A 12,234-nucleotide genomic window follows, 5' to 3' on the forward strand; every position below is an offset into this window, starting at 1 on the left:
TTTGCAAACTTTGCACATTTTATTCTTCGATGAACCGCAACCTCAGACTATTTTTTTTCCTTCTCCATGTATGAATCTGTCTCTAAAACTTGATAAAAGAAATACATGTACCTGCAGATTTCATTCTGGCTGGTGCCAGTTTTGAGCAAGGAGGGTCACAAATGTAAAAATGTGCTAGTTTTAAAAAGCTATCGCTTAACAAACTGGCACAATATGTCTGTAATTACAAATTTTGTCAACCTCTGTCTTTTACCTTTGTCAAAAGTTTAACAAACAACATGTCATACAGATGACTGTTATCTGTAATTATACTGTAGTATCCCTTAGCAACCAGTATCCCATCGTGCCTTTCAGCTCCCTGCCACCCTAACATCGTCCAATTATCTGTTTGCTTAAGTCTCCCAGCAGAACCATTAATGGCATTTTAACTACTTATCACCACGTTGAGTCCCATGTGGCATGTCAAAGTAAAGTGGCTTTTGACTGTGTCAATATTGGCCTTTTGCTTCATTTTTTTAAATTGTGGAAATGTCATGATCCTTAAAACAGAAGTTCTAAGGAAGATAATTGATTATTCTGTAATGTTGAGTTCCTTTAATTTTTGTTGTTCTTGATTTTTAAAAATATACATATTGATCTGTGTATGTTCAGAAATGATTTCCAGTGTCCTGAATTTGTATTTCCCCAAGGTAACATATTAGGTCCATGCTTCTTTTTTTTCCAGACCCCCATTCCTCCCACACCTTCACCACCGCCCTCCCGTCCAGTATCAAGTAGGTCCATGCGTTCAGCAGTGTCTTCTGCCTCTCTACACCCAACCCAAGAGATCCAGAGGGTCTTGAGACAGCTCGGGGAACTTACCGGAAAACACGATTCCCTTGAAGGAAGGGTCCAAATACTTGAGGTAAGTTCAACTTTAAAAGGTTGTCTAAATGATTGTATGTTTCAGAATTATTGGTTCCTTTTTTTTTGTTGAATAGAATTTGGAGCCTTGTTTTATAGGATGTTCTAGGTTTCTTCTGATCCCATGCATGGAAAATTTACATTGGGGTTTGGGCTATTAGCCCCGAAATGCTCAACAAGAGCCCTGGTAAATCCCCATTCACTTCAATGTTTAATAACTTTTATTCAGTGTTTCAAGTTTAGGCAGTAGGTTGTGAAATGTAGCTCAAAAAAATTTAAAAATGTATATTTTTTGCCTGATACGAAGGCATTATTTTGGCAAGAAATCAAGTTTTGTTTGCTTCACCCTTCTGTCTCTCTCTTTTTTTTAAATACAGGAAAATCAAATTGATAGTACTTAGTAACACTCTTTTTAAAAACTTGTGAAGACTATGTTTTAAATAATGTACATTTAAAAAGTAGAATTTTTCTGGTATTTACACCTAATATAGGCTACTAATTCCTCATCATTTCTTTGCAGACTTACCATTTATCGTCAGGGAATTAATTCACCAAACATGAAAATTGAGTTTCAACAGATGGAATTTTTTTTTTTTCTATAATGTTTATTTTTCTTACCGACATCAACTTCAAATAACTGTATTGCTGTTCCTTAAAAATCTAGGACCTCATGTCCAAGAAGGCTGACATGTCAGAAGTTGAAGCCCTATTATCACAATCAAACGTTCCAGGAGACTTGGCTAATAAGCTGGCTGAATTAGAGGAAGGACTGAACCATCTTAGAGACAGCAAAGCAAAGGTAGGAACACTGCTTGAGGGACTGTCAACTTTTTTTTATTATACAAGCTATTTATGCTTGCTAAAAGTGCTATTGAAAATATGCTGCTATCATCTCACAAAGGATTTATAAACCTATAATCTCGCAAAAAGCAATATGAAGGCCATAACATTTACATTCATTATGACCTTTGAATTAGTTATAAAATCTGTGTCTAGATGGAACTTGTATAGTATTGAATTGGATTTTGAAATCAATTTCTTTGATTAATCAGAACATTTGCCTGATCTCTTCATGGCTTTTATTCTGTGTTATAATCATATTGTTACGCATTTTTCATCTGCTTGTTACAGGAATATTCTGTGTTTCTATATATCAGCAATTTAAAAAATGTGATCAAATGCATTTGATGGGACTTCTCCAGTTGATATTAAAACTGATTAATGTGTGTGACTAATTAGACTTTATTAGATGTAGCTTCTTCACAGAAAAATATCAATATGGTGCTTATAGCAATTCTAATTTTCTTAATAATAATTGCAAATCTTTCTATATATCTCCTAATCCTGAGATTGACCTTGTATCCCCTTAATTAATTTTCAAGATGCACTTAACATTCTTAAAATACTAATCTTGAAAGCAGTCTGATTCTTTACTTCCTAATTAAACTCTAATGATCCCTATATATAAATGTGCTCATTTTGAGATTTAAAAATGTATTTCCTCTAGAAAAAAGTTTTAAAATGACTCCATACTAGGCATAGAAGCACTGCTCTGTTTTCTTTTGAAGTTCTTCATTTAAAGAATTTCGTTAGAGAAATATTAAAGTTCTGGTAATTGCAGAATACATTTAAGAAAAGAAGAAATTAAAAAAAAAATTTGATTAATGACTTGAGTGCCTGAAAATGAAGGGTAATTTATAATTTGATGTGACTTAGCTGGATGCCTTAGAAGAGCGGCTACGAAGCCAAAGCGACAGTTGTGCCGTGACGTTTGAAGATTTGGCAGCTCTGCGTCAAGAATTAGAGCAGGCCATATCGGACCTTGCCGAGGCGCAGGATGCCCTTGCTAGGGATGTCTCCAACATTGGCACAGTCGAACCATCTTCACAGGGGGATAACGGCCGGGTTAGTTTTTTGTTTTAAGAGTGGGCTTTCTATCTGAAAAAGGTTATCGTGTATTTTGACACATTTATATGTTTTTATGAAAACATTCCCTAGAAAAATCAGTATTTGAATTCATTTGTAGATATTCTATCACCATAATACCCTCAAATATTCCACTAGATGATTTTTTTGTGGTTTTGATAGTTTTCACGTTATTTTCCCATGAAAAAAAAAAGTTATTACATCATATTTTTGACAAATTTCAGAAGTTATGACACTACTTTCTGACATGCTATAAAGGCAATGAGGTTGTCTTGTTTTCTTTTGAAATGGTGGTTTTGATATCCGCTTCTTAAATCTGTTTTTATGCACATTGTCAGAATCACAGACAGGCCAAATGAAATTTGTTATTAGTGTGCTGTTCTGTACGTTTGCAGTTCTGTACGGTTGGCTACGAGATGGGACATGATTGTATGCATACATGTATAATGTAGACCCCAGAAAAAAGACGAAAAAAACATGTTTTTAGATTGAGATATCACAGTCAAATATGCTTTGCTTTAATAAATCTAACAAAATTCTATGAAAGAAATATTCTCTTTGATTTGACACCAAATACTCATATTCAGTTATTCACACAAACTACTGAAGAATATGAGAAAAACAATTTGCAGAGCAATTCACATGATAGTGAGATCTAGCAACAAAAACATGACAAGTTTTTCTGCGTAAGTTAATTTTCACCATGAAACTTCATGTCATATTAGGTATCAAAATATAGAAGAAAAGTAGAATTTTATGATGATTCAAATGAAAAAAAAAATTATTATTAACCTATGTTGAATAAAAACGTCCTGGAGCCCATAACACAAAGCTTAGCAATGATTGATTTCATGATTGATTGCAATGACTACAATGTACAATCAATCGTAAAAATCAAGCGTACGATCAATCGTTTTGGAACATTCTGAACTGACAAGGTTTAGAGGGGCAAAACATCATCCACACATAATGGATCATCTCTCCATATTTTTTTCTTATCTTAGAATTTCTGATTCCACTCTGAAGCGATTTCTAATTTCAACCATGTTCGATAATACTTCTTTTTTTCACTCATACAATATTTTATTAATGATCCTTCATTCACACTAGACCCTTTCTCAATCTGTTTACATACATGCAATTGATAAGAGTGAAGTTATACAGATCTTTCAGATATTTTCCCTCTTTATATCAATATAATAATTTGAAATTACAATGGGGTAGTAGTATTGTGTGTTTACCATAGTAAAAAAAAAATTAATCAAGAGACGCTCATACATGTACATTGTGTGAATACTTTAATGTGAATACTTTCTGTATTTGAATCTGTTGCTGTGATACTAATTATTTGTGTGTTACTAACGAGTCGTTCTCATTTCCATTTCTCCTTTTCTCCTCAATTCATTTCCCCTATCTCTCTCCTTCAATGCCTACTCTTCTCCTCTTCATCCTCCAATTTTATTTATGAATTATCTATCATTTTAATTTCCTTATGACCATACCGCCTTTCACATCCTACCTTTTGAAACCTCACAACATACTTCCTGTGCCTTAAACATCCTGCATTTCAAAACTCACCGACATACTTTCATGTCTGCTTCGTAATTTCCTGACAACCCATTGAACGTATCCTAATGAATCTCTCCATAATTTTTAACTGAAAAATATCTGCCACCTGCACCTTTCTTTTACTTTGTTGTTTTTGTTTAAATGTATTTCTTGTTATTGGATTTCTTCTGTAAAATTTCTGCCACCCTCTCCCAATTTTCCCCCCACTTGAAATTAATTTTTGTTCATATTAACGTACATGTACCAATTGAACTTTATCTTATACGCAATTTCTGTTGACGCCTCGCATGTTCTGACCCGTTTCTCTCACACATGCGTGTGTGTGTTATATTGATTTGCTCCTTCATCACACGCAATCTGTGACCCAATTTGCCCGATACCCTACACAATAGTTGCTGGATGAATTAGAGAGTAGACTAGAAACCAGTCTCCAGGGACTGTCTGGTGATGTAAAAGCACAGATAGGTGATATAGGTAGTAGGATCGGCAGCCTGGAAAAGAGTCTAAAGGAGAAGTTTGGGGATTTGGCAGGCATGATGAACTCGCGGCCGACAAAGGTCAAGTCTGCCAAGTCACAGCCAAAGGTCAAAGAAACCTTGGTCATGACATCATCTTTGGTACGATTGTTTAATACTTGTTCCTCTTTAAAGTTGAAAATGCTGCATGCCCGCTTTAAATTTACATCTTTATTTATTCATAGTATCAGTTGAACACAGATTTTGTATTTTTGTTCAAGATTATGTGCAAACAGTGGGGTTACAAGACTACATATATTGCATAAACTGATGAGAATATTAGGATTCAATGAAATGCTTTCATATGGAGTGCCATATGTACGTGTCCTTCATGCAATTTAGTGATTAATGTTAATTGCATGAATCCATAAAGTTCTTCCATTTCTGACATTAAATCTTTGTATTAATGAACTAGTATAGTAAACACAAGATTTTTTTTGTGTTTATATCCAACCATCTTAACAGCATTTTCACTTTTAAGTTCAAAAGTTCTTTATTGCATGCACATCCAATGCAGTGAGATCTATACATTAAATTTTTTTTTGGAACTATCTCCAAATCATTATAGTGAGTTGTTCATTTTTAAATTGCACAGCTTTTCAAATAGATTTACATTAAACTTTAAGGTACTCAAATTTTCCCTTTCACCTTTATAGACACTACATGTAGCTCCTTTAATATTTTGGTTTCACTAATTTTTTTTATCCTTTGTTTTCTATAATTTTTGGAGGTATTTGGACATTACATTTGTATTCATCAATCACACCTTATAACTTTAATATTTTGGAACATTTTTATTGTGTTTTCTTGTTTAATTTTTCTTTTGGTTTGATTTTGACAAATCACTTGGTATGCAAGTTACTTCTTTTTTTCAGTTTGTGTATACATGTACATGTAGGAGGTTGCTCCATGTTGATGTCAATCATTTTCCAATATCGAATTCCACTGGCGTACCTAGGATTTTTCAGAAGGGGGGCAAATTTTTTGGAGGATATTTCGTCTGCGAAAAATTTTGACAAGCAAAAAAAAAAAAAAGGTCTTCAAACCACAAATAAAGGATTTCTTAGCACAAAAAAAATTGACAAGCAAAAAAAAAAAAAAAAGGTCTTCAACCACAAATAAAAAAAGGATTTCTTACCACAAAAAATTTGACAAGCAAAATGATCCCCATTTACAAATCTTACTTCACAATGATTGCTAATGATGTATTCTGCAAAAGATTATCTCTGATTTTGTTTTGATTTCATTATCTCTGAATTTTCTTTTTATTTCATTCAAATTTTGTTAATAGCAAATTGCTGACATTGTGATTTATTATTGATTAATTTTGTTGATTGTCCTGGCCAAATGCAGCCAGTTCTCCGACTAGATTATGTGAGAACCCACTTTAAAATCATAAAAAGCGTGTTGTTTTTAATTATTTCTTTTTTATATTTAATACCATCTCAGAATCTGTACACAGAATAATGCAAGTTTTGAGAATATATTGCCCATTAACTTTATTAATTGCCCAAGTATTGAGGAAAAAACATTACTAAAATTTTAACATCAAAGGTGGCTGCTGGTGATGCTTTATCGTATTCTACTTGAAAGTTATTGACTTAGTTTTGTAGCCGTAAAGACTTTATTTTCATTTTCATTCTATTCTTTCATCATTGCTGTGTCAATATGAAGACCTACAGGTAATTGGCCAAATCAAAGGAAAGAAATTGTAGGAGTTTCAAGAAAATCTAAGTGATTTTGAAATGTTTTGTGATGTTGTAACTTGGCCATGAATTCCTTTGCTAGTTCATGCATATTTAATGCATTTAGAGTGTCATTCTATCACTAGGCTGTTTGATTTTTAATTACAATTATCATCTATTTAAAATTTTAACAATAAGTCCGAATGAGAATCGAACCTCTAAAATCATACAAGGAATCGCATTTGTTAATATGCATTCTCTACCTTTATGTCAGGTGCATTCACACCGGGAACGGTTTACAAACATTGTCCTTTGTCATTGGATATCTTATTTACAGGATAATGAAAGTCATCAGAAACTACAGGACGCCCTCGCACAACTCCAGGCAGAGGTAGTTAAACTCAATACATCCTATATACATCTTGTGGATGAACACAACGTTAAACAGAAACATATTGATGTAAGTAACTTCCTGTTTTTAAAACATAATAAAGATAAAATAATAATAATGGTATTTTATAAAGCCCAGCAACAGTTCCTTTGTTGAAGATTAATACAGTTATGATATTTTCATGTTGTGTCTATGAGAAGAAAAGCTGCAAAACATATGTCATATGATTATGTTTTCCATTTTAGTAAGTGTGAGATCTGTCATATGTTTTTTGTATTGTCAGTGCATATGTACATGCATGACATCTTTGTATAAGTCCTTGTAATTTTAATCTACCCTACATTATTTAAACCATTTATGACTGAATTTTATTCTTGTTTCAGGCTCTTTACACCTTTGTTGATCGTCTGCAAGAAAACAAAGCCGACAAGGAGCATGTTATCATGGAGATTGATGTGGTGAGATAAATATATATAGATGAGTAACTATTATTTGATTAAGCCATGGAGGTGCACAGCTTTCATGAGTTAGTCTGCACTGGATCTCCAAATTGGCAACAATTATTAAATTTCTATTCATTTTCATACTTTGAAAAATAAAACATGGATATGATATCAGTCACAATGTATGGTAATAGCCAAATTTAAACAAAGAGTTGCCCATTTGCAATTTTAAAGAGATATTTTTTTATAGATTGACCATAGAGTTACACAGCTTTCTTTTTAAATCTTCTTTTCTCCTCAAATTGGTAAAAATCGTAAATTTCTGTCCAATTAAAGATATATATATAACATCAGTCACAATGTATGGTAGTAGCAATATTTGAACCAAACATTGCCAATTTGCAATTTCAGACAGTGATTTTTGTTGTTTTCATTGCTCTATGTTAAAACAAGTTTGGCAAAATATTGATATCTGTCATATAACTCTATCACTTCCAGAAAGCGGACAAGCGTGCTTTGGATAACAAGGTGAGCCGGTCTCACTTTGACGGTGCGGTGGATGAGCTTTCGAAAAATCTCAGTGAAGTCATGGACAAACTCAGCGGCCATGTAAGTCTAAATTTCACCTCTAATATTAGTTTCATCCCAATCCTTTGATAAATATTCTTCAGAGAACTCTTGGAGTGGTGGCTCAGTGGTAGAGCATCTGCCTCAGAATTAAAAAGTTGTGGGTTCAATCCAAGGCTTAGTGATGCCAAGGATTTGCATTATTAAACTTTCTGCCTTCTTGGCAGGCAGTCAGTGTACATAAGAATGAAGAGGGTTAATGAAATCATTATGCTAAGCAAGAAGATTAGTTATGAAAAGCTAAAGCGCCCTAACCTGGGTCAAATAAACTTGATATGGAAGTAAAATAAAAAAAATCACAGTAACTGCAGATTTATAAGAATGTGGTTGATGTTGAAGTGCACAGAGATATAGCATTAACAAAAATAGAACTATTCAGAAAAGAAAGGGAACTGACCCAAGTAACGGGAGTGTTGCAGAGACCATGGTGGTTAATTCATGATAATCTGAATGATTTTACAACAACAAAAAATATTGCCCAAAGAGCAAATGTCATTCATAGTTCTTGTCATACAATGTAGAATTTGGTGTTTAATCTTTTTTTATGACATTAATCCTGTAGCTACCATGACTCTTCATAATCTTGTAACGTTTTTCAAACATTATTCTAGCCGAGACTTTATTGCTTGAATGCAGCCAAACCATACTCGTCTTTCATGAAGCATTGTGGAAGCGGAGGGTTGTGGTCCAGTGGATTAGTCCCTGGACTTTGAAACAGAGGGTTGTGGGTTCAAATCCCAGCCAAGGCGTAATTTCCTTCTGCAAGATATTTATCCGCATTGTGCTGCACTCAACCCAAGTCAGGTCATTGTGTACCCTGCAGGAATTTGTTCATTGAAACGCAGTGTGCGTAACAGCTGCTCTGCTAAAGCCAGGTTGATTATGCTGCATTAGAGTGCATAGAGAAAAGATAAATGTTAGACACTATATTTAAGAGCAAGTATGATTATTATTATTTATCATTTCATTTTCTAGAGAACTGCTTGGGACTCTGCTGTTGGTGAGTTGAAACTGGACATCGACAACAAGCTTGACCGGATGGAGCTTGACCCACTCAAGTCGTACCTTGATAACCGCATCAAATCGGTCAGCTCAAAATACGTCAAGAAAGAGGTCGAGACCGGAGAAGATGCTGCCGGCTTCAGGAGGTGAGTTTATTTGAAATTCATTTTCTCCACCACTCCTGGGCCCTGTCTTACAAAGAGTTACGATTGATCCAATCAATTACAACTATGGAAAGCCAGCAACGTCAACATCTAAAATACATGTTTGTTCAAAATATTTTCTAGATATAATGTATATTCATACATTCACTGTTTTCTTGACAATTCAGTGTGCTTCTCTTTGTTTTTTAAGGACATTGTGCAAATTTCCTTAAAAAAATAATTATGACATTGATGGATTTCCAATTAGTTGAGGTTGATCAGATCAATCACAACTCTTTGTAAGACGTGGCCCAGTTATATTATCTTCTTTGTAAGTACATTGGAATACAATTTTGTACATTATTTCCTGTGTTTAAAGAACTCCACTAGTCACTGGTCCAAAAGAGATTTAGAATATTATGATGTTGCTTCATTTAAATCTCCATAAATATCCCGACTCTACACTGTACTTTAAGCTTTTTCACCAGTCCAACAAATTTTAATATTTATAATGATCAAGAACAGATTGTAATTTTTACAGATTCCCCCAAAACCAATGTCAACAAAGTGTAATTTTTCCTGGTTCATGTATATATAAAAATCTTCCCATCAGCATCTGTTTGTGTATTTCAGTGACATCTCTCAAAAAGAATATCAAAACCTTTGATTCCCTTTTAATATCCGAAATGCAGAATTATTTTTTTTTCATTTTATTTTATACACTGTAAAATACTTTGAAAATGATGTGAATGTAAGGTGCTATTTAAAATGCCAAAATGTATGTTTTTTCCTTGTTTCATCACCCCTGCTTCACTCCATGTTATAATGTCGCTGTTTTCTCTCCATTATTACTGGTTCTCATTTCTATTTCTTATCTCACATACCTATACCGCCTTCATCTCTCTCTCTCTTTTTTTGAAGGAGGAAATTATTGCTTGTTTCTCTTAATTTGTCAAAACTGCTCTTTTTCTTCTTTTTCAGGCCTCTTCAAAAGTTTCACTGTATTTCGTGCGACAGGCCGCTTGACATGGCCCCACAGGCGTAAGTATCATTTGGCGGTGGTTTATCATCCAATATAGAAAAATAATGGACTGATATAGACATTGTGATATTGATGCAACAATTGAACTACAGTATATCATCAAATACATATGCAGGGAAATCATGATCAATTGGTAATTTGATAAGATAAACTTTTGAAGTTGACCATTCTACATTCGCTTATTAGACATCAGACTTTGTGGTCCAAAATGACCATGTGAGACATCTAATCCTTTAAGAATTGAATTGAAGTTACTTTCCATCAATTTCATTTTATACTTTGGTGTATTCTTTTTCTTGTTGTAAGCGCTTTGGGCCATTTTGGGAAAAGTGCAGTACATAAATAATAATAGTAATAATTCTAAATTCATCTTTAATGAATTATCTTTGTCAACTGTTATAACTTTGCATACTGTAATTTTGTTTTGGATTATTTACTTTGTAATCAGCTTGTAATACACTAATTAATAAATTGACCGTATTAGCCTGTGCTGTTGGTCAATATTTACATGTATCTATCCATGAATGAATAAATAAATGAATAGATAGTTAGATAGATAGATAGATAGATGATGGATGGATGGATGGATGGATGGGTGGGTGGGTGGATGGATGGGTGGATGGATGGATGTGGATGGATGGATGGATGGATGGAAAGATAGATAGATAGATAGATGATGGATGGATGGGTGGATGGATTGATGGATGGATGGATGGATGGATGGATGGATGGGTGGGTGGATGGATGGATGGAAGATAGATAGATAGATAGACAAGTGTTGAACCAAAAGGTAAACTTTAAAGGATTGTTCTAGGTCTATACAATCTAAATTTATGTAGGAGTGAATTGTCATTACATCAAACTCTTAGTAGAATCACTGCGTATATCTATTTGAATCAATGGAGATCCGGAGACATATTTTGAATGTTGTTGTTGCTATCTCAAACCATAAAGAATGGTGACTCAATTCTCCAATGTTCGTCTCCATGCAGACCTATTGCATCATTACCGGAGGGTAGAGGTCTCCCAAGCAACAGAACAGGACGGCCGTATACAACCTTTGAACTTGAACAGATACGAGCAGCACAGAAAAAGTTAGTAAATCATAACTTCTCGCAAATTATACTTACGGTATATGAAATATTTAATGGATTTCATAATAGAGTATCTTCATCGCAGTGCACGCAATGCTTACAGTTGGATGATATACTCCTGCTTGCCCATTCAAAATTCATTTCTTTCATTCAAAATTATCTCTAACAAATATTTCCCACATTGCTATTTTACTAACCTTAAATACCTTCTGAGCAATATGTGTTTTGCTTTGGTTTTTCTGTCATGTCTTATTTCAACTCTAAGTTTTGAAACTTTCTTAGTTGCATGATAGTCTCATGTGCATTTCTTAATGCTTTTCTATTAAAGTTTCTTTTTCTTCCTAAATCTTTAATTTTCAAAATTGTACTTTTGCCTGTAAGTGAACTTTATTGAAAGCTTTCTAGATAAATTACCTGTTTCCATCAGATTTTTATTTCATCCTCTATATGTTGTATGTGCTTGAACACTACTCTGCTTTTTCCACTACTGTTACATGTACATATTTTTTGCTCTTTTTAATAATTCCTTTTCTATCTCGTTTTGATACATGTCCATTCATTTAACATTTTCATTGTGTTTTAAGTCTTTCTCTTTGTTTCACCAATTGATATCTTCTCTTTCTTCGTTAATCTTTCTCTCTCTCTTTCTTTCTCTCTTATTCTGACTTGGTTTCATTCGGTATTTTCTCCCCCTATTTCTCCACTTTCTCTTTTTCTCTCTTGCTCTCTTTCTTTGTCTCATTTCCGTCTGGCTCACTTTTTTTCTCCTCTATCCCCCTCTCTTTCTCTTTTGCGTTTCTTTGTCTCTCTCATTCTGTCTGGCTCACTGTCTTCTCTTTCTTTTTTTTTCTCTCTCTCTTTCTTTCCCTCTTTATCTCTTTCCTTCTCTTGCTT

The 12,234-nt window shown here is 33.8% G+C and overlaps 1 protein-coding gene across 4 annotated transcripts in view; it reads left to right on the forward strand.

Annotated features, from left to right (window-relative positions):
* Nucleotides 1-12,234, forward strand: part of LOC129269173 (glutamine-rich protein 2-like) — a 39,829-nt gene that overhangs the window by 13,712 nt on the left and 13,883 nt on the right. For 2 of the 4 annotated variants that reach the window (XM_064105433.1, XM_064105434.1), the window contains exons 6-14: nt 725-904; nt 1,568-1,702; nt 2,620-2,808; nt 6,936-7,058; nt 7,373-7,447; nt 7,931-8,041; nt 9,035-9,207; nt 10,186-10,245; nt 11,239-11,340. In XM_064105433.1, coding sequence (XP_063961503.1) covers nt 725-904; nt 1,568-1,702; nt 2,620-2,808; nt 6,936-7,058; nt 7,373-7,447; nt 7,931-8,041; nt 9,035-9,207; nt 10,186-10,245; nt 11,239-11,340 — 1,148 coding nt within the window. The remainder of the gene's footprint in view (nt 1-724; nt 905-1,567; nt 1,703-2,619; nt 2,809-6,935; nt 7,059-7,372; nt 7,448-7,930; nt 8,042-9,034; nt 9,208-10,185; nt 10,246-11,238; nt 11,341-12,234) is intronic. The other 2 variants (XM_064105435.1, XM_064105436.1) reach the window with 1 other exon arrangement.

Source organism: Lytechinus pictus, chromosome 10 (assembly GCF_037042905.1).
Source record: "Lytechinus pictus isolate F3 Inbred chromosome 10, Lp3.0, whole genome shotgun sequence".
NCBI classification, from domain to species: domain Eukaryota; kingdom Metazoa; phylum Echinodermata; class Echinoidea; order Temnopleuroida; family Toxopneustidae; genus Lytechinus; species Lytechinus pictus.